Source organism: Mustela putorius, unplaced genomic scaffold (genome assembly GCF_011764305.1).
Source record: "Mustela putorius furo isolate JIRA1106 unplaced genomic scaffold, ASM1176430v1.1 tig00000450_pilon_pilon_pilon, whole genome shotgun sequence".
In the NCBI taxonomy this organism is placed as follows: domain Eukaryota; kingdom Metazoa; phylum Chordata; class Mammalia; order Carnivora; family Mustelidae; genus Mustela; species Mustela putorius.
The window spans coordinates 20179291-20202629 of NW_025421385.1; the positions used below are offsets into that span (position 1 = coordinate 20179291).

The window sequence follows — 23339 nt, forward strand, 5'->3', positions numbered from 1 at the left end:
TATTTCTTTGTTTCTTGTGATGTGAAGACCAGAGTATGTGGATTTTCAGGACACAATGACTTCGATATTTTGTTCTCTTTGATAATTTACAATGCAGTCTTGTCCTTCTCATGAAAACAATTTTTCATCCCTGGTAATAATGTCTCTTCAAAGTTCTATAACTTAAGTACAGATAAAATCTCTGTATTGGTCTCTGAATATTTTGCAAATCTGTTTTCCTCTTTCATGATCTTGTTTGGTTAAATTTCTTCACATATTTAATTTCAAAGGGACATCCTTGGGGAATTAGGACTGTGTGGGTCAGAACTTCCCTCCCTTTAGACAATAACGTTTGTGATATAAATTCAGATTTTCAGGTTAAACTATATTTATCTACTGAGTTACATTACAATTTCAAATTACTGTTAATTCATTTCCAAATAACATTCAATGATTAGTAATCTTTATAACCCAGATTTCCTTTCTTTATTATCTATATCAAATAGTTAGCAATCTATAATAAACTCAGGAAGCTGCTATTTAAAGGAATCTTCTATTGAATTCATTTCTAAAATGAAAACTGTTTATGTAAAACAATAAGTTTCAAATAGGAAAGAAATTTTATGAAACATTTTTTTCTTAGAAACATCCAGCCCCAAATATAATTTTTTTCACTTATTTTTATCAAGGGCTCCAAATGTAGAGTTAAATATATTCTTTCTCAGTATATCATTCAGCATCTTTTGCAGCTACAAACCCCAAAAAGAAGAGCTGAAAAGATTATAAATTATTCACAAAAGATTATAAAATATTCAAAAATTGAAAGTAAAAGAGGGAGAAGATGGTGCGATACAAGTACAAAGTATGTTTAAGTCCCTCCTTGAATTCTGGGAAATTTTTAGCACTCACCGGAGGAATTAAGAAAGAAGTGTTTGTACTTTGTTTACATTGTACTTGGTGACAGAATCAACTCAGCACCACTCATTTTATACCCATCATACACAAGTGCGGAAAGACAACTGAACAAGAAAGCAAGCACACCAAGACTGTATAATGGAAATGAGAAAGTACGCCATGGCAGAGTATATATTTACAAGCCTTTTGGAGAGAAAGAGAAAAGTATAATAGGAAGGGAAGAAATGATTTGTCTGTTTGTCAAAAAGCATAAACTTCCTGATGATTTGGGAGTAAACGACGCACAAACCAAGAATCTTTGGGAAAGTTCATCCTTCAGTTCAGACAAGGTATTACATCATGATTTGTTTGGACTTGCTCCAAAATAACCCGTTTTGGGACTATGCTACAAGTGCACTTTCAAGAATAGTTTTGTAAGAAAAAGACTATCGAACCTGATACAAGAACAAATAGAAAATCTGATAGACCTGTATATACATATATAAATTTAATCAGTAATTAAACCCTTCCCACAAAGAAATCTTAAGGCTCGGTTGGTTTCCCCAGTGAATTCTTCCAACCATCTAAACAAATGACACCACTTGTGTATAAATTCTTCCAGAAAATAAAAAAAGATGAAATATTGTCTAATGTATTCTATGAGGCCTACAAAACTAAGATACAAAACCTGATAAGGACATTGTAAAAAAACAAAAGGAAGATTATAAGCCAATTTCTCTCTCAAATTGAGATGTGAAAAACCTAAACAAGACATTAGCAAATCAAATCTAACACACATAGAAATGGTAATACATGACCAAGTTAACTTTGTTCTGGGATTTCAGGGACAGTGTAACATTTCAAACATCAATAGTAGTTTAGCACATTTAAAGAATATATCAGAAATTTCATATGGTTATCTCACCACATGCAGGAAAATCGTTTAACAAAACTCAGTGTCCATTCATGTTTTAAAAAACTCATAGCAACTTCTGTAATCTAAGAAAGAAAAATAAAATAAAATAAAAATAAGGAAGCATATTAATACTGAAATATTTAAAGTTTGCCCACTAAGACTGGAAACGACAAATATATCCCACATTACCAATTCAATGTGTAAAAGTCCAGTTTATTTCTATGTAGAAAATAATTAGAAATTTACTTTTTAACACCATTTGCAATAACATAAAATACCTAGAAATAAAGCTGATGAAAGATAAGATCTCTACACATAAAACTGAAAAGAAATTAAAGATGATCTAAATAAATGGAGATCAAAATGAGAATTTAGATCTAAAGAAGAGTAAGCAAAAACAATTAACTGGAAGACTCAAATTTGTAAAAATAACAATTCTGCCAAATTTATGTATAGACTAAATATAACACCAACCAAAGTACCAGAACTATATGTAAATGATGAGAAGATGGTCCTAGAATTTCCACGGAAATGGGTGTGGGAGGAGCTAAGCAGCCAGTGTAATCCTTGAAGAATAAAATCAAAGCTGGAAGATTTAAACACCAGATATCAAGACTTAACCACTCTACAGAAATAAAAACAGAGATATGAAAGCTATAAAAAATTATACTACTGTATCATTTCTTTTTAATAAAGTTTAAGAATAAGCACAACTAAAAAAAAAAAAGAATAGACACAACTAACAGATGGAGATAGAATTCAGAACAGTGGTCATCCTTGGGGAATTACAGAGGGCCCAGAAAATTGAATAGCAATAGGGTTCTACTTTCTTGATTTAGCACAGCATATATGCCGTGCTCAGTTTGCAAAAATTTGTTTATAATGTGCACTCTTTTCTAGATGTATGTTGTATATCCATTAGAATTTTATTTAAAAATTAAGAAAAAATAATTATTCTTATATAACAAGTCATCGCCATAAATATAGACCTTTCGTTTCAGCTCTTTATCAACTGTGCTGCTAGTTGTAAGTCACAGCAGTGCTATATTTTTCAAAGAAGTTAGCCATTATGCTTGCACCTTTTATGAGTCACTTTATGGCATTCTAAATCACTCTAAGCAGTGCGACTAGTCTTCTATAGTCCTGTACCTCTTAATTGAAATGCCACTTTCCAGAGCTGGTGTTCTATGTTCACACCATATTCAGAATATTATAGATGACCCCACAGCACAGATCAGAATTGTCCTTGTTGAAATGGAGATTTTTGTTATCCCCCTAGCATCTTGGCTCCTTTTTTTGGCTTCTTCTTCATAGGCAATGATGAGGCGGTAGCTGACACCAACAGGCGTGTGGACGGAGCCCTAGCAAGGAAGAGTGCTCTCAGAAACAGATTGAGTGACGCCATTAAGCGACTACAAGCCACAGAGAGAGGTAAGGGTCACAGACAAGAACATAGTAAGCCTCAACTGTTTCTTTGCTGGGATTCAAATAAATGCTTGAGGAAGGAGTACATGATTCCTTACTTGTCAATACTTCTATAAATAAATATTGTTTTCTGGTGACAAAAGGAACTATGTTCATCACACACACACAAACACACACGCACACACACACACACACACCGGAAAATAATTGTAAAACCTATAATCATACCTCCTAGGGGTGACCATTACATTTGAGAGCATTTTCCTCCAATCATGTGTGTGTGTGTGTGTGTACTTGTGTGCGTCCACATGTGCAGGTGCTTTAATGCAATCAGGCTGCTTATACTATTTTGTAATCACTTCCTTGTGAACATTCCTTCTTCTTTAATAAATATGCCCTATTTGGGTCTGGGTCTCTCTGGCCCCACATGGGAGTAGCAGACTCTGTTACCTGCCATGTCATTCTGATAGTACAAGTAGGGAGACCACCAAGCCAAATGGAGACACAAGAGCACTCATTTTGCCTAATCTGGTACTACAGTGGTATCTTAAAAAGATGGGCTGGGAACCAGAGGGGCTGGAAGCCAGACTACTGGATGTGCGTTTTCTCCTACATGGAGCAAATCCATCTACTGCCTCCTAGTTTGCCAAAGCCCCAGCCAGGACCATTTCATCCAACGAGAATCCCTTTCATCTGCACCATCAGAGCTGCCACATGCTGGAGCACTGGGCTGTGGTGTATACACTTCCTGTCATGTAGGAAAGTACCACCATTGCCTTTAGATGGTGGTGAACCCTGAGGCTTGTCAAGGTTAGGAACTTGCTCCAAAAAGCACAGCTCCAAAAAAGAAGCAGACCCAGGATTCAAAGGTGCATCCATCAGAGTTCAGATTATGTAAGGTTGAATTAAATCTTTCTCCACTCAAGAAAAAGAAAAGCTATAACCTCACCTGTGACTTTTATTACCAAAGTAATACATGATTATTATAGAAAGAGTAGAAAATACAGATAAGAAAAAGAACAAAAGAAGAAAAATCTTTTTTAATCTTATTACCCAGGAAAAAACATTTTGTTGTAAACTTTTTTTATTTTAAATACATAACTTTTTAATAAAAATAGAATGTCCCTTTACATGCTATTTTGCAACTTGGTTTTACTATTTAAAAATAATTTTCCATACTGATTTAATAAGAAGCCTGCTTCCATACTGGTTTACTTTTGCATTTTTACAGCAAAATGCGTCCCACATAGAAGAAAGTGATATTTACAATGATATCAGACATGAACATTTTATGACTTAAAATCTCCTATATGTTTTCGGTGGCTTTCTGACCAGGTCTCTAACCTGAAGAAATACTAATTACTTTTTTAAAAAATTCACCTCTAAGTTGAAAATGTTTTAAGTGGGCTGCCTGGTTTTAATGAGATTCTAGAGTCTTTCAAGCTCACTTTGTAACGCTACCTTCACATTTCTAACTTGTGCCATCATTAACATCTACTTAAAGATCTTTGTTCAGCTTAAAAACCCAAAACTTGAGGGCTGCCTTATCCAAATGATTAAATGGACGTTGATGCTCCCAACAAATGTCCTGCTTCTCTGCAAAGTGAGTGTCCCTGTGCTCTGTGTGAAGGTGACGCCCAGGAGCGCCTGGGTCAATCGAAGCTGATCACAGAGGAGGCCAACAAGACCACAGTGGAAGTCCAGCGGGCAGCCGCCCCCATGGCTAACAACCTAACCAACTGGTCACAAAACCTTCAGAGCTTTGACTCTTCTGCTTACAGCACAGCGGTGGACTCTGCGCGAGATGCAGGTATCACGGTTTGCATCCAGATGAATTGGCCATTCGGCTCAACACGTCTTTCATTAAGATGCAGTGGTTTTCATCTGGGTGTGAGATTAGAATATTGTAGAAATCCGCTTAGAAAAAAAAAATTTGCTCAGGTCATCTATGACACACCGTATATGTATACACATATACATGTGTATGCATGTAAAATATATATATTTCACAAAAATATACTAGAGAGATTGGTTAAGCATCATTTTTTTCTATAGGAAATAATGGCAGCACTGATGTTGGTCAATGTTAAGTCTGTTCCTTGGGGAAGAAGGTCAATCACAAAATATTGGTTTACTTTGGGGAAAAATATTTACTAAACTGAATTGCTTTGTCCTTACCTGAGAAATGTAGGTTATTACCAACAGGTACTGACTAAGTCCATTCAAAACTGAAGGTTCCAGGGCACCTGGGTGGCTCAGTCGTTATGTGTCTGTGTTCGGCTCAGGTCATAATCCCAGGGTCCTAGGATTGAGCTCTGCATCGGACTCCCTGCTGGGCAGGAAGCCTGCTTCTCCCTCTCCCACTCCCCCTGTTTGTGTTCCCTCTCTCTCTCTCTCTGTCAAATAAATAAGTAAAATCTTTAACAAAACTGAGGGTTCCCATGAAGAATAGTTTGGGAGCACCTGGGAGGCGTAATCAGTTAAATTTCTGACTCTTGGTTTCTGCTCTCAGGTCATGATCTTGGGTCATGATCTCGAGCCCCACTCGTGCTCCCAGCTGAGTGCTCCCCACTCAGCATGGAATCTGCTTGAGATTCTCTCTCCTGCTCTCTCTGCTCCCCTGCTCGGCGTGCTCTCTCTTTCTCTCTCTGTTGCTCTCAAATAAATAAACCCTAAAAAAAATAATAATTGGAGAAGGGTTTGTTGCCCAGCTTGAATGCAAATTTACAGCAATGATAATGAAATACTCTGTTATCTACCTAATTTATTTAGTTATACACAGATATTTAAATCACATATTACCATGTTTATTTGATCTCTTCTACCTCTTAAATATCAATGACTGTCATGACTAGAACTTCCTGTTCTCCAGCATGGTTTTGCAGAACATATTACGTTCACTTCCATCCGAGTTAAGGAAGAATTTTATTAATCTCCATTTGATCTGTCACTAGAAATTTTATCCCAGGTCACAAATATTCATTCCCGTAACAAGAAGATGACCGTTATGTTCATCTCTTAAGTATATATTCATGACTTTTACCATGTAACCGCTCACCTAATTGCATTTAGAACTTAATCTCTAAAAGATTTGCCTTCGTGACATCTAACATTTACATTTATAAAGACAGAGCCTCAGGAATGTTTACTAAATCTGTGTTAAATTTTTTTCTTCCTTTTTTTACAATTCCAGTAAGCGTCCAGAACTACCACTAATTGAAATTGTTTTAGGCCTCTGTGTTTTCCTCAGATAGCATTTTGTGGTTCAAATCAAAGTAAATGAAAGAGCATACCACAACATAAGAGACTTTGTAAAGACTATAATAAAAGGTGGTTCCCTTTCTCGGAGAATTGAGAACAGGGAAACTTTGTTTTATATACATTTCCATAATCAAAATTTAATGTAACACATGAAATATACTTCATTACCTATAATTTTTAAACATGATTATACTATAAAATGGCTATTGTGGTCAGTTATCCAAACAACAAATATTTACCTCTATTTAAAATATTAACATGATAAAGTGATAATTGTTATTATTTTTCTTCATTCCATTCCTTAAGATAGAGAAACACCCTACTTCCTAAATACAGAAGAGTTTTATCCTTGGTCTTCACTGACATATTCTCCTGAATCTGAGTTTAGTTTGGGTTCGGTAAGAGGCTTCCTGTTTTCCAGCTACTAATGCTTAGTGACCATGGCTCTGCCCTTCTCCGGGGGAATATGCAAAAAATATTCATTCTCTGGTCCCGGTTCGTAAACCTTCATGTGCTTTAGAATCACTTGGGCGTCACTCCCAGAGTTTCTAATTGAGCAGGTATGGGTTGGAGCCACAGATTTTGCATTTCTGACAAGTTCCCTGATGATGCCAATACTGCTGGTCTGTGGACCACACGTTGAGAACCACTGGTCCGGTTCATGAACCCTTATAGAAAGTTACGCCATTCTCCCTGTTTTGGACTTCTCTCATCTAGCTGTGTAAATATGATTTATTCTCTCTTTATTTAAGGTTTTATTTATTTATTTTAGAAAGAGAGCATGTGAGCAGGAGGAGGAGCAGAAGGAGAGGGACGGGGTGCCTGCGTGGCTCAGTGGGTTAAGCCTCTGCCTTCAGCCCAGGTCATGATCTCAGGGTCTTGGGATCGAGCCCTGCATCGGGCTCTCTGCTCAGCAAGGAGCCTGCTTCCTCCTCTCTCTGCCTGCTTGTGATCTCCGTCTGTCAAACAAATAAATAAAAATCTTTAAAAAAAAAAAAGAAGAAGAAGAAGAAGAAGAAGGAGAGGGCCAAGCAGACTCCCCACTGAGCGCAGAGCCGGTGTGAGGCTCCATCTCAGGTCCCTGAGATCATGACCTGAGCCAAAATCAAGGGTCAGACGCTTAACCAATGGAGCCACCCAGGCACCCCTATTTCTCTTTTCTATGTATACCTCATACCTTAAAAAAAAAAACACACAAACCTACAAAGTCAGTATGATGTGTTTGTATCATCACCCTTATTGGGCCCATAGACCATGGCGCCCACCCTCTCCTTGGCACCAACTGCCACTCTTCTGGGCACTCGGTTGTTTTCTCCATGTAGCTCTGCCTCTGCATGGACCACTGCAGCAGCAGTGTGATGTTCCCAGGCAACCTGGGAAAAAACATTCCCACCTCCTTTTTCCCAGCCTTCCTTTAGACTTGTTCTATCAGTTTCATTAGAAATGCAAGTAGACCCTATGCTATATGGGGACAAAAACATCTGTACATTTTTCGTGGGCCCTTCCCTTCAGAAATGTACATTGTCAGCCAGCTGACTCTACATACATGTAGACCAATAGACATTATAAATGCCACAAAATAGGAATTGTTTATATAGTGGGCTTAACTCTTCCTTTGGCAGGATTACAAATAATTCTAGATCTCACAAAAGTAGCCTGTGTTTGTTGTCTCTTCACCTGATTCCTTAAATACAGCTAATATTAGTTAATATCATTGAGATATTTACTCAAGTGATTAATTTTTGTTAACTGCAGTACGAAATCTGACAGAGGTTGTCCCTCAGCTCCTGGATCAGCTCCGCACCGTAGAACAGAAGCGGCCTGCAAGCAATGTCTCCGCCAGCATCCGGAGGATCCGGGAGCTTATAGCTCAGACCAGAAGTGTTGCCAGCAAGGTAAGCATGAAAGAAGACTTCTCAGTGCTCACTGATCAGGAAACTGAATCACAGCACTAAGGCAGCTGCCAGAGCCCAGAATCTTTCTACTTCAGTAGTTCTTTTTTTTGTTTGTTTGTTTAATTCATTTGAGAGAGAGAGAGAGAACGCGCGTGCAAGTGCACAAGCAGGGGGGAGGGGCAGAGACAAAGAGAAGCAGACTCCCCGCTGAGTAGGGATTTTTCTCCCCCCCACCCCCACACCTACCCCCACCTCCACTTCCACCACTTACAGGACTCCATCCCACGACTCTGGGATCGACTCTGGGATCGTGACCTGAGCCAAAAATAGAGGCTTAACCCACTGAGCCACCCAGGTGCCCCCTCTACTTCATTAGTTCTAAGGCACCATCTAGATCTGTTCATTAGAATTACATGAAGAGCTTTGAAAACTAAACCTGTTCCCGGTCCCAACCTCAAAGCCATGATCAGGCTCTCTAGAGGATGGGCTCAGTTCCTGTATTTTTTTAAAAGCTTCCTCATGATTCTTATGGATAGCCAAGATTAAGAGTCATAGGGTTAACCTAGTCAATAAAGCTTGTAGAGGAAAAGAAATTGAGTAAAGCTAACACCAACCGAAGACATGATTTATACTTGTCAATATTATTAATTATTGGAACACGTGTTTTAGTGCAATTACTATGTTGAATAATCCTGCCCATCTACCTCTTTAGGGAATTCTCTGGTATAACATTGATAGAGGGAGCCTTCACTGACCCCCTACAGGGGTCACTGTGGAATCACAGATCACCTAAACTGAACAATCTTTACACAGAGGCCACACAGCAACACCAAAATTCAATTAACGTTTTCAGTTGGCAAATAGGGCTCATCCTTGGCCCTCTTTTTCATTTATTTTTTATTGATGCATAGATCGGCATTATATGGTTTTGTTTTCTCAATTGCAAATTGTCCTGAACAGACCATGAGCCCTAAGCACTGACCAAAAGAAGAGTTGGAAATCAACTATTTTGTAATGGAGGAGATCGCTTTTGGTAAATATATTCAGCATTTAAATGATTTGTGGTAATTGGTCTCACACCCCAAATTACCTTTGTTAGATACTTTGGGAAGCATTTCAAGAAAAGCTTAGCGTGAAGAAACGTTTTTTTCCAAAGCTAGGTTTCTGGGAGTGCTTTCTGGTAGTTTGATTCAAATGGAGAAAACTTTGGGGAACTTAACCACCTAAAACTGTTTTCTAGAGAGAGTCTTGGCAATGCCTTTGGTAGCCCCAAAGTGAGGTACTTTCTGTGCAGATATATTTCCTTCTCAGACTCAATTTTTATGAAAAAAGACTTTAATCCCATGAATTGTTTGTTAATTAAGATGATTAATTTTTACTCAACTAGCAATGTAAGACAGCTGTATTCTAGGCACTTGGGAATATAGTCTTGAGCTTACTGACCATCAATATTAACCAAATTAATATTATATAATGGATATCAATACATCTAATTATTCAGAAATATTTGCATGTGTGACATGGATATAGAAGTCCATCCCCTTCTGAATACTCAGAAAATCACTCTGAACCAGACCAGAGAATCAGCTTATCATATTGGGCCTCTCAGACATGCATCTACTGAATTGTGCTTTGTTTTGAGGTTTTTCTAAGAATTATTATAAGAAACATCTTAATGAACTCATTACAGTTATAATAATGATAGAGCCAGGAACTGGAAAGTACTTTATAGTTATTATCTCATTTCACTCAGCAAGATTTTCGTCCACACTTTACATTTGAAGAAACTGCAGGTTAAGTGACTTGCTCACAGTTACAGAGCTAGTAAGAAGCAGAGCCAGGTTTCAAGACCCTGTTGAAGACTCCAAAGCTGGACTAGACCCCTCCCAACAGTCCTGGTGTGCTCAAGGATGTTACTCACAGCCTTATTTCTTGTTCCTCTTTTTAAAACCCTGAGGAGAAAGTTCTAACCGTATTAGTTCCCCAGAGGTGTTATACTTCTAATCAACTAGTCATTGTTAATTTTATGGGCCTCATGACCTATGTAACTGACCAGGAATCCCATCAAGCTATTTAGTTCACCCCAACCAAGTTTGTAATTCATTGTGGGATTCTTAGTTATCCTCATCATAGATCCGCTTTGTCACCATTTTTTGGCTTCCTTTCACCCCATTTTAAATGTAAATGACTATATTATGATCGCCCTTACCCCCTTTCTCCCACAAGGTGAGGACATCAGGAAAGAAAGACAAGGAAGGGAGTAGGACTCAGAGAGTCCATAAGGATGGAGGGAATCCCTTTGGAAACCATGGGAGAGAGCTGTGCCCATTTCTGCAGGGTGCTTTTAACAGAAACATTCTCTCACTCCAGATCCAAGTCTCCATGATGTTTGATGGCCAGTCAGCAGTCGAGGTGCACCCCAAAACCAGTATGGATGACTTAAAGACCTTCACATCCCTGAGCCTATACATGAAACCTCCCCCCGTGAAGCAGCCAGAGCTGGCTGGAGCTACGGACCGGTTTATCCTGTACCTCGGAAGCAAAACCGTAAGCTTGTGACATGGGTTTTTTTTTTTTTTTTCCTAGTAAATTTATTTTTATTTAATATTTTTCCTTTTTTTAAATTTAAATTCGATTAGCCAACAGAGAGTACATCATTAGTTTCAGGTGTAGAGTTCAATAATTCATCAGTTGCGTATAACACCCAGGAAAACACGACATTTGAAAAGAGAGAATAATAGTCAAAGGAAAGACAGGGGCTTTCCTTTTCCTTTAAAACAAAACCCACCTATGCAAACAAACAACATTCCCATTCTGGTTACCCAAACAACATTCCCGTTCTGGTACAGACCACTTTAATCCCGAGACTCGAGTGGTCATAAAGGTAAGTGATTCCTTCTCTACGTGGGATATTTCTGGGGCTGCTTCGTGATCAGTCTCACACGGCTCATTGAATGCAGCATTTCAAGGACTTCCAGAACCCAGAGGCCTACTAACAGTTGTTGCTCACCCTGTTTGGACAGGCACAGCAGTCTGTCTTGGCGGGCTGCGTTATGTCCGTGGGTTAACCAGACGGGATCAGGCCACTCCTGGAAGCCGTCAGATGTCCACAAGCCTGCCGTTGCCTGCCTCCCTGTCCAGGATGCACTTGGACAAACACAGGGGAGCAGCACACCAATGTAGCCACAGGGAGGCTGGAAAGAAAAAGGCATTGCCCAATCCAACAGGAACTTTGTAATAATTCAGGCAAGATGTGCCTTGTAGACAGCCAAGCACTTGGATTGATGATTGTCCCTTAAAGAAAGGAAAACAAAATATGATGTTCATTCATATGGATTTTCTTTAAGTGGCTTCTTGACATTTCAGGCCAAAAAAGAATACATGGGTCTTGCAATCAAAAATGATAACCTGGTGTACATTTATAATCTGGGAGCTAAGGATGTAGAGATTCCCCTGAACTCCAAGCCCGTCAGCTCCTGGCCTGCTTACTTCAGCATTGTCAAGATTGAAAGGTAAAGTGAATTCACAATACAGGGCTTCCAAGCACATTTCATAAAAAAATCTGTGGGAATGCATGCGTGTGTGTGCTCGCGTGCACACACACACACACACTGTTTTCCTGTGGATGTTTAAATAGCATTTTCTTCCCTTTATTGTTGCTCCTTTTTTCCCCCCAGTATGCCTATGTTGCTTCCCAAATACCTAAGTCAGGAAAAAAAAGATTAGAAAAAAGTACTCATCATTTCTAAATAGCAAACAGATTATTAGATCTTTTTATCTGCCCAATCCATGCCTTCATTCCAAGATGGAATATCTTTTTTTTTCTTTCTGCTGATTGTTGACATCCTGTAAAAGCTTTCACATGACGACCTTTAAAAAAAACATATTTTCTACAAATTATCTGGCTAATAAGGACTGAAAATTCTTAACAGGGTAGGAAAACACGGAAAGGTGTTTTTGACGGTCCCAAGTCTGAGTAGCACTGCAGAGGAAAAGTTTATTAAAAAGGGAGAATTTACGGGAGATGACGCCTTGTTGGATCTGGACCCTGAAGACACTGTGTTTTATGTTGGTGGCGTGCCTTCTAACTTCAAGGTAAGCTATCCAGCGAGATTTGGACTTACTGAAAATCTACACTGACTGTTTTTTAAAAATCCATAAGTCCTACAATGATTTGGGGGTATATCGAACTCTTGGTATTTCAAGAAAGAAGTTAGCTCCATGGCGTTAAAATTCTGATCTATAAATCTGGCATATAAATCCGGTCTTTGCCACCCATAGTTTCATGGTGTCAGATGCTTTCGGGCTCTAGCTACCACTTGTATATCAATTCATTTCATTCCGATACATGCATACATAATCGATATTACCCCCACCCACTACTGCAGGAGTGCGTGGACCTTATGGGTTTGCTAGGTTCACAATGACAATTTCAAAAACTCAGTTATTTCAACTAATATAGACATGAAATAAAATACTCGGGATGAAGAAAGGGGTGAATCTAAGGGGGGAGTATGAGACCTGGTGAAAGGCAAATAAATGAAAGGCCCAGATAAGGAGATAGGGAGTTGAGGTAGGATTTCAATCCCAAGGCTATTACTTCCTAGTTATAGACATATTATTGAACCTCTCCGAGAATTACTTTCCTTCTGTTGATATGAAAACAGGAATATCTTCCTCAAAGAGCTGCTGAAAGAATTAGTTTTGCTCCTGAATTCGATATTTGGTGTGTGAATGATATATAGTATGTGTATTCAACAAATCCAATCCTCTCTGCTAGATAGGCACAGCTGAAAAATCATTGTTTATCTAAATTATCCGGCCCAGAGGAAACATAGGTCTAGAAAGATATTTATCTATATGGGCAGTTCCCCTTGACCTGTTGTCTATTTCATTGTCTGTTCTGTATCACCTGGGTGAAGCACAATCATGGGGTAATTGACTTTGTCTGTTACATAGCTCCCCGCAAGCTTAAACTTGCCTGGCTTCGTGGGCTGCCTGGAATTGGCCACTTTGAATAATGATGTGATCAGCTTGTACAACTTCAAGCACATCTATAACATGGATCCTTCCAAGTCAGTACCCTGTGCCAGGTAAGAAAGTGTTAAGAGTACTAAAGACTTTGATAGCCACGTGAAAGCAGCAGATGAGACAACCATGGATCAATATTCAGGTTCTCTTTTTTTTCTTTGGGGAACCCAGTCTTGGAACTGCATAAGAGTCATGTCTGCAAAAATCATTTCAGTTTTCTGCCACAGACGAGCATATACAAGTATGAAGTGTTAAACATCTTGTTTGCAGCTTTAAAAAAAAAAAAAAAAGATTTTATTTATTTATTTGACAGGGAGAGACAAAGTGAGAGAGGGAACACAAGAGGGGGAGTGAGAGAAGGAGAAGCAGGCTTCCCGGTGAGCAGGGAGCCCGATGTGGGGCTCGATCCCAGCGCCCTGGGACCATGACCTGAGCCGAAGGCAGACACCTAACGACTGAACCACCCAAGTGCCCTTGTTTGCTGCTTTAATTTAGGATTCCAGAGACTTGGGTTTCACCAGAAATTTCTGTTGTCTTAGCACAAAGGGTAGAAAAGAAATCCATTCAAAATCACTCATCAGAATATGGAAGATCACACACACACACACACACACACACACACACACTGGAATACAGTGAAGTCTTGCCATTTGCAATGACGTGAACAGAGCTGGAGAGTATAATGCTAAGCAAAATTAGTCAAAGGAAGACAAATACCATATGTTTCACTCACGTGTGGAATTTAAGAAATAAAACAGATGAACATGTGCAGGGGGGGGTGGGCAGAGGGAGGCCAACCAGAAAACGGACTCTTACCTATGGAAAACAAACTGAAAGTTGCTGGAGGGGAGGTGGATGGAGGGATGGTCTAGATGGGGGATGGGCATTAGGAGGGCACTTGCTGTGATGAGCACCGAGTGTTTGTACGTAAGTGATGAATCACTCAATTCTAAATCTGAAACTAAAAAAAAAAATTTTTAAATAAAAAACCATTCATTTAACCTACCTATAAATACTTCTCTGTCTCCCATGTAGACATCAGAACTTACTTTTCTTTCAAGTTTTTATTTAAATTCCAATTAGTTATTCCCCAGGCTTCGTGGGCTGCCTGGAATTAGTTTCAGGTGTAGAATTTAGCGCTTCGTCACTTACATACAACACCCAGTGCTCATCACAATGCCGTCCTTCACGCAGGTCATCCATCCAGCCCTTCTCTCCCCGCAGGTCCCCTCCAGCACCTCTCGGTTTGCTCTCTCTAGTTAAGAGTCTGTTTTGTGGGGGCGCCTGGGTGGCTCAGTGGGTTAAGGCCTCTGCCTTCGGCTCGGGTCATGGTCCCGGCATTCTGGGATCAAGCCCGGCATGGACTCTCTGCTCAGCAGGGAGTCTGCTTCTTCCCCTCCCCTCTCTCTGCCTGCCTGTCTGCCTGCTTGTAGTCTCTGTCTGTCAAATAAAATAGATAAAATCTTTATAAAAAAAAAAGAGTCTACTTTGTGGTTTGACTCTCTTTCTGCCTCACACCCCCCCACCATGTTCAGCTGTTCTGTTTCTTAAGTTCCACATATTTAATGCTGTGAGTTCCGTGGAAGATGTCATGACAATGGGTTGTAAGTTCCTCACGTGGAAAGCATAATGCAAACTGTCATGCTCATATATCCTTGCGTTTTTATTCCAGAGACAAACTGGCCTTCACTCAGAGCCGAGCTGCCAGCTATTTCTTCGATGGCTCTAGTTATGCTGTGGTAAGGGATATCACAAGGAGAGGGAAATTCGGTCAGGTGACTCGCTTTGACATAGAAGTTCGAACACCAGCTGACAATGGCCTCGTGCTCCTGATGGTCAATGGAGTGAGTAAATATAATAAAAGTCCTTTCTCCTCTCTGTTATTCCCTTTACTTTCCACTGTGCATATTCCTAGGAACCTTCCCAGGTTGAGTGTGTCATGCCACCAAATCGAAATTTTAGTTTAGAAAGAAAAATTGGATATGTTTTTCGTTAGGGAAGTTGCGCCAGCAATAAGTAATTTCTGCAACTTTGAAATGCATTTTTGGATGTATATTAAATATAACCCCTTTAATAAGCTAGAGAATTTTGCAGAAAATCAGCACCAAGATCTAGGTGGGTAGTGTGTCTGCAGAAATGCAACACTGACTTTTTTACATCATATGCCTTTATCAGTTAAAAAAAAAAATGAATGCTTACCATAAATATATGCATTTCTTAATAATATATGTAAAAGCATATATATAAACACACTTATAATATAATTATGAAGTACTTTATTAATGATTATTAATAGTAATAATCCATATTTTATTATAGAGATAATATTCAAAACTAGGTATAAAAGATAATTTATATAAAGATAAAATATTGAATGAAAATAAATACAACTTTAAAATAAAGATGAAATGAAATAAAATTGTTTCCTATTTGTTAATGGTACAAATATTAATAGCGGTGTTAGTTAAGAACAATGTAATTAAATATGCATATGCATAAAATATGCATCTCATTAACTTTTTGAGATACAGTGACTCAAAAGTCTTATCCTAAGCCCAGTTGCTTTCAATACTAAGTTTTATTGGCTGTCAAAACTAAACAAAGTACCTCAAAAGTAAAAGTGTCAGATGTGTATCATTGGCTATGCTTACTAAATTATGATACCATTTTTCAGTCTCCTCCACTAATTGGCAAAAGTGGTCTTTGAATTTGGCTGGTACATTTCTATCTTTTATGATGTCAGTTCTTGCTAGCTAATCATATATTGCATCATTTTGTAAACTTTAACAAAAGAACTCAAGACCATTGAAATCTTTATTTGACAGAGTTTTAAACTCGTTAGAAATTTTTTTCTAAAATTATTTTTAATAGTGCAGATATGAGAGTTTTTACAGGTAGTACACATTGTTTTCATCAACAAATTTATTTAACATTAGAAAATTTTAAAAACATATTTTTTAAAAACCATCTCTCCAGAGTATAACTTTCTTCAAAAAGGTTACTTTCTCTTTAGAAATCTGTTGCACTTCTATAACCAATAGTGAAGCAGCAGAAAGAAAAATAAGGAAAAAATCTCATTTACAATTGCACCAAAAATAAAAAATATCTAGAAATAAATTTAACCAGAGGCAAAAGATCTATACTCTGAAAATTATAAAACACTGATGAAATTGAAGACAAAAAGAAATAGGAAGATATTCCATGCTCATGGATTAAAAGAACAAATATTATTAAAATGTCTATACTACTCAAAGGAGTCTACAAATTTAATGCAATTGTTATCAAAATATGCCAACAGCATTTTTCACAAAACTAGAAAAAACAATCCTAAAATTTGTACGGAACCAGAAAAGATCCAAATAGCCAAAGCAATCCTGAAAAAGTAGAACAAAACTTTTGAGGTCTCCTAATTCCAGCACAATAGTATTACAAAGCTGTAGTAATCAAAAGTGTATGGTGCTGGCACAAAAATAGACACATAGATCAATGGAACAGAATAGAAAATCCAGAAATAAATTCACAACTATATGGTCAATTAATCTTCAACAAAGGGGAAATGAATATACAATAAGGAAAAAACAGTCTCTTCAACAAATGGTGGTGGGAAAACTGGACAGCTACAGGCAAGAGAATGAAACTGGACCACATTCTTACACCAAACACAAAAATAAACTCAAAATGGTTTTAAAGACCTAAATATGATATCTGAAACCATAAAAATGCTAGAAGAGAGCACCGGCAGTAATATCTTTGACATTGGCCACAGCAACATTTTTCTAGATGTGTCTCCTAAGACAAGGGACAAAAACAAAAATAAACTATTAGAACTACACCAAAATAAAAAGCTTCCACACAATGATGGAAGCAAGCAACAAAACTAAAAAGCAGCCCACAGAATGGGAGAAAATAGTTGCAAATGAAATATCTGATAAAGGGTTAGTATCCAAATACATAAAGAACTGGTACAACTCAACACCCAAAAAACCAAATAATCCAAATAAAAAATGGACAGAAGACATGAAACAACATTTCTCCCAAGAAGACATCCAGATGACCAACAGACACATGACAAGATACTCAATCTCATTCATCATCAGGTAAATGTAGATCAAAACTACAATGAGAAGAAAGAAAAACTGCAATGAGGCATCACCTCACACTTGCTAAAATGGCTAAAGTCGAAAACAAAAAACAGGTGTCGGCGAAGAAGTGGAAAAAAAAGGGACCCTCTTGCTATGTTGGTGGGAATGCAAACTAGTGCAGCCACTGTGGAAAACAGTATAGAGTTTCCTTTAAAAATGAAAAATAAAACTACCCTATGATCACTACTGGATATTTACACAAAAAAATATCTAATTACACAAAAAACACTAATTCAAAGGGATACACGCATCCCTATGTTTATAGCAGCATTTTCTACAGTAGCCAAATTATGGAAGCAGCCCATGTATCCATTGATAGAAGATGTGGTTTATATATACAATGGAATATTATTCAACCTTAAAAAAGAATGAAATCTTGCCATTGGCAGTGACATGGATGGAGCTAGAAAATACAATATAGGGGCACCTGGGTGGCTCAGTGGGTTAAATCCTCTGCCTTGGGCTCAGGTCATGATCCCAGGGTCCTGGGATCAAGCCCCATATCGGGCTCTCTGCTCAGCAGGGAGCCTGCTTCCTCCTCTCTCTCTGCCTGCCTCTCTGCCTACTTGTGATCTCTGTCAAATAAATAAATAAAATACTTTTTTAAAAAATCAAGTTGAAATATTTTCTTTCTTCCCCCGAATGGATTATTTTCCATATCTCTAGAGTATACAGACTCCGCTTGAGAGATCACTTTCTGATCAATAGGAACTACGATAACGCCTCATTTTTCAAATCCATTCAGTTCTTCTATTGCAAACTATCTTCCAAAACAAGCAAGTCGGACCAGTAAATTACTTGAGTGCTACAGAATTACTTTGGTTCTCAAACACCATATGGCCCAAGTGCATAATCATTTCATGTTTATTTACATAAATCCAGTGTTTCCAAATAATTACAGAAATGTCCTTTTCCTTATCTCCGTGCTTGCTAATAATTTTTTCAGATTCTTCTCATCAAACCTTGGAATTATTTTTCAGTATTGCCAATTTTCCTCTTAAAGTGAAATGCACTCATGCCTGTAAGCCCGTTACAATTTTCAAATGTTCTCAAGATTTTTAAAAGGCCAACAAGGTAAACTTAAAATTTTATTAATTCATCAAGTAAATAAGAAACAGAAGATGGCTGCTTTAAATTGAGTATAAATATTAACATTTTGATATATTAACCTGATACCTAACTGCTGATATGGAGTTGTAATTTTAATTTTATAATAAGAATTTCATGAGACTTTTTTAGTCTTCAGTTTCAATAATAAAAACTACAGTGTAAGCTCTCAATTTCAGATAAATCTACACTTTCCTAATAGCAGATGTTTACATCTTATAACTTCTTTCTGTCCACAGAGTATGTTTTTCAGCTTGGAAATGCGCAATGGTTACCTACATGTGTTCTATGACTTTGGGTTTAGCAATGGCCCTGTGCATCTTGAGGACACATCGAAGAAAGCTCAGATTAACGATGCTAAATACCATGAGGTATAAATCATTGCGATTTGTGTGGTGTGTTTTGTTTTGTTTCACTTGTACTTAGAACTATAGATTGAATCAGATGGTCAAATGACGTAGGTGGGAAAATAATTAAACTGAGCACCTTCACTTCTAAAAACCAACAGCAGGACCCCATTGACTCAACTCCAGAATGACATTTGCTTTAAAAAAATGAATGTTTTGTCATATTGATGTTTTCTAATAAAAGAGTCACTGAAAGATTCATTTTAATTGCTTGATTACAATGGCACTCCATAGAATACTTTTATACATCTATTGAAAATGCTAGTGTGGATACAGAGCCATTTTTAAAAGTGTCCTTTGAGCACTATTAAATGTAAAAAGAGTAGGTAAGCAAATAGAGAATCTCCCTGTAAAGCATTTATCCAGAACTTAGAAAATACTAACACAGATTTCCTTATATAGCGAGCCCCCAGGGAATGCTTTTTAACTTTGAAACAGTTGTGTAGTTCACTAATAATATATTTCATCTATCTTCAGTAACAACTACTTTGAATCTACAATTGAATAAAATGTATAAAAGGTTTATCTTTTAAGTTGAACCAAAATGCAGAGAATGTATAAAAGGTTTATCTTTTAAGTTGAACCAAAATGCAGAGTGTAGGACGCTCTATTTCTCTTTTCAGTTCAAAGTCCATGACCTCCATGAGGATGGTATACAATAGGAGAATATTTTAACTATATCACTGACTAGAATTTTGGCAGAATCATTAAAGCTTTTCACTGTGTCACTAAAACAATGAAACCTGGTAACATGCAGTCTGGGTCCACAAGGTCCCTGTTTATAGTCTTTTATCCTGAATCTCCTCAAAGGGGCAAAAGAAAACAATTGATGCCATGACAAAAATATTTTTTGGTCTATCTCCTTGTCCATGTGTAAATTCTTCTCCAGAAAATATGACCTTCTGGTTAAGTGTGAGTGTCCTCGTCTGTAAGAAAGGAAAATCTGTTCCCCATTTTGTGAACAACCAAATACAGAAACATGGGGACCCAGCTGTTATAACCAGAATAATTAAAATATATAATCATCTTTAAAAAGTTTATTATTAAACAATGATCAAGACTTGGCTATATATTATGTCTCCCAGATCTCAATCATTTACCACAACGATAAGAAGATGATTTTGGTGGTTGACAGACGACATGTCAAGAGTATGGACAATGAAAAGATGAAAATACCTTTTACAGACATATACATTGGAGGGGCTCCCCCAGAAATTTTACAATCCAGGTAAGCTCTTTTTGTTAAGTAGCTGTTGTTCCTGATGATATCCTGGGCTGAGTATGCAACATCCAAGAGAGGTCTTATAAAGGTTTGAAGGCACTTCGACTTGCTGCTTCTAGGTACCCGCACAGACACATGAACACACACTCAAGCACCCTCATGACCTCCTTAAATTAGCATCTTCTAGATGAGATCTACAGGTTTCTTTAATTATTGTATTAATCTCTGAACACAGTCTCATGCGATATTTCTTACCTGCAAGAGCAAAGATGGAGCCTGTGTATTGTATGAACATGAAGCATTGTGTCCCTTTACTTTTATTTCAGACTTACTTTGAACTTCTTTGAACTCTCAAATAGCATCTGAAGGTATAAAATAATTTTAAGCTTATCCAAGGGGATGTGAATTATGTATCATTATAATTTTATTCTCAAGCATTTAAAAATTTAACTATCTCTTATTACAATCAAGCCATAGCTTCAGACACCCTTGAAATTGAGAGGCAACTTGAGCAGAGTCCAATCTGGTCATCCTCAACCCTGGTTCTCACCAGAATAACCTGGAGGAATTTTATAAACACCATTGCCCATAACCACTCTCCAGAAATTCTAACTGGTCTGGGATGAGACCCCCAACTTCAAACTTTTTTCCAAATTAGATACCCTCTTAGCTTCTTCAACAACTCCACATGGGACTTTCAACCATTATGGTTGTCATTATCTACTCCCGAACCTTTAGTTAGCATGGTCCTCTAGGTATGATCTTGATGGAACAGAATATAGTGGGACTGTTACTCCTTAGTTTGGCCAGTGCTCATTTAAAATACACTGAAGACATTATAATTTGATCAAAACTAACTTCATAGTCATTCAATATTTGATAATATGCTCTTGGGCACCTCCTATATCCTAGGCATAATGATAGGTACTAGGATAACAGTATCAATCAAATTATCATCCCTGATCTCAAAGATAAAAGACTTCTTACGTTCTTATTACTCCAAAAACTCAACATTCCACTAGGAGATTTCTCTAGCCTTAGTTGATCATAAGTGTGTTGCAAAAATAGCCAAGAAGATGAGTTCATGACTTGAATACAATCCACTTGGGAATGGATTAGTGAAAGACTGAAGACCTGGGTTTAAATCTTAACTTACCACTTGTGACATTAAAAAAACAAAAACAAAAACAAAAAAGATTTTGATGTTTCTTAGTTTCATTTTGAAGTTGCCAACAATTGACTGTTTTTGACCTAAAATACATCAGTCCTGTGTGGCTCAACCTATTAATCATCTGTAAAAGGGAAATAATAGCCTTTCCTTTAAAAAAAAAAAAAAATGGGGCGCCTGGGTGGCTCAGTGGGTTAAAGCCTCTGCCTTCAGCTCAGGTCATGATCCCAGGGTCCTGGGATCGAGCCCCACATCGGGCTCTCTGCTCAGCAGGGAGTCTGATTCCTGCTCTGTCTCTGCCTGTCTCTGCGTACTTGTGATCTCTGTCAAATAAATCAAAATCTTAAAAAAAAAAAAAGAAGAAGAAGAAGAAGAAGAAGATTTTATTAGACAGAGAGAGACATGGCATGAGAGAGAAAACAAGCAGAGGGAGTAGGAGAGGGAGAAGCAGGCTCCTCGCTGAGCAGGGAACTCTATGCAAGACTGGTTCAGTCTCAGGACTCCGGGATCTTGACCCCAGCCGAAGGAAGACACTTAATCACTGAGCCACCCAGACGCCCCTAGCCTTTCCTTTTATATCACAGAATTTTTATAAAATGAGCTAATGTAATCTAAAGGATCTTCAGAACTATAAAGAAGTAAACAAATTGGCTTGATGCAGAATAAAGCTGTTCTACAGGCAAAGATTAGACATTACTCTATGCTTATGAGAGAAAGCATGAGAATATGAATAGTTACAAAGCTACTAAAAATGACTATAAATAAAATCAAATTTCATATCCCACATATGCAGGGTAACATCAGTATTGTCATCATCATCATGTTATCAGTGAAGACTTAATTTTTTTTTTCAGGACCCTCAGAGCGCACCTTCCCCTAGATGTCAACTTCAGAGGATGCATGAAAGGTTTCCAGTTCCAAAAGAAAGATTTCAATTTATTAGAGCAAACGGAAACCCTGGGAGTTGGTTATGGATGCCCCGAAGACACTCTTGTAAGTACCATTCAGTCAAAATCTTTTAAATAAATAAACACACACACACACACACATAGACGTATAATGTATCATTCTCAAAAGCTGGAAAAGGTTTTTTGAGTTTCTCTGTGAGCCTAAGGATACCTTGGGCTTCTTTCTGCCACCAGCAAAAAGGAGAAACATTAAGCTAAAAAGTCGTGTGGGGGTTCCTCTGGGACTTGTCTGTTTGCTTCACTTTTCATTGGTGGGAGGGGGTTTCTAAAGCCCAGAGAGGCTGTGCGGGCATCTTTACTCACTCAGGTGGAGGAACTGGAGAAGCTAAAATCCCATCGGCCAGGGACACACAGAACAGTTAACATGCCTGAATGCCTGTATAAACCGGAAGTTAAAACATAAACTATTAATACAGAAACCAGTAGGCAAGGGCTCTGGCATGTGAGAAATTGACATTTTCAACATTTGATAATTATCGTAAACACTGTACTATATTCACTTTATTTTATTTATTTATTTTATTTTTTTGCCACACAGATATCTCGCAGAGCATATTTCAATGGGCAGAGTTTTATTGCTTCAGTTCAGAAAATATCTTTCTTCGATGGCTTTGAAGGAGGTTTTAATTTTCGAACGTTACAGCCAAATGGGTTACTATTCTATTATGCTTCAGGAGTAAGTATTTCTTTTTCCCTATGGGAAATTTTTTTGTGATAATTGTTTTGTCTATTGAAAATACTGTTTGAGCACGTTAAAAGTGATTTTCAATTCAGATTAATTTGGACTCACATGAACACACACAGAATGCCTCGTTTCAGACACTTTGTAATTAAGTCTATCGCATATCAGGAGATTCATAGACCCACCTCTCAGGAGTTCATGGAGAAAATTCAGTGTGTCTGTGGACCCAAGTCAGAAAAAAA

General features: G+C 37.8%; 1 protein-coding gene across 2 annotated transcripts in view; it reads left to right on the forward strand.

The window, feature by feature from the left end:
• The window catches only part of LAMA4 (laminin subunit alpha 4), a 146728-nt gene that overhangs the window by 102070 nt on the left and 21319 nt on the right, over window positions 1-23339 (forward strand). For both annotated transcript variants that reach the window (XM_004753541.3, XM_004753542.3), the window contains exons 16-27: window positions 3104-3220; window positions 4845-5024; window positions 8231-8370; window positions 10741-10917; window positions 11737-11882; window positions 12303-12465; window positions 13330-13463; window positions 15074-15245; window positions 18890-19021; window positions 20143-20285; window positions 22302-22440; window positions 22954-23091. In XM_004753541.3, the coding sequence (XP_004753598.1) occupies window positions 3104-3220; window positions 4845-5024; window positions 8231-8370; window positions 10741-10917; window positions 11737-11882; window positions 12303-12465; window positions 13330-13463; window positions 15074-15245; window positions 18890-19021; window positions 20143-20285; window positions 22302-22440; window positions 22954-23091 (1781 nt within the window). The remainder of the gene's footprint in view (window positions 1-3103; window positions 3221-4844; window positions 5025-8230; window positions 8371-10740; window positions 10918-11736; window positions 11883-12302; window positions 12466-13329; window positions 13464-15073; window positions 15246-18889; window positions 19022-20142; window positions 20286-22301; window positions 22441-22953; window positions 23092-23339) is intronic.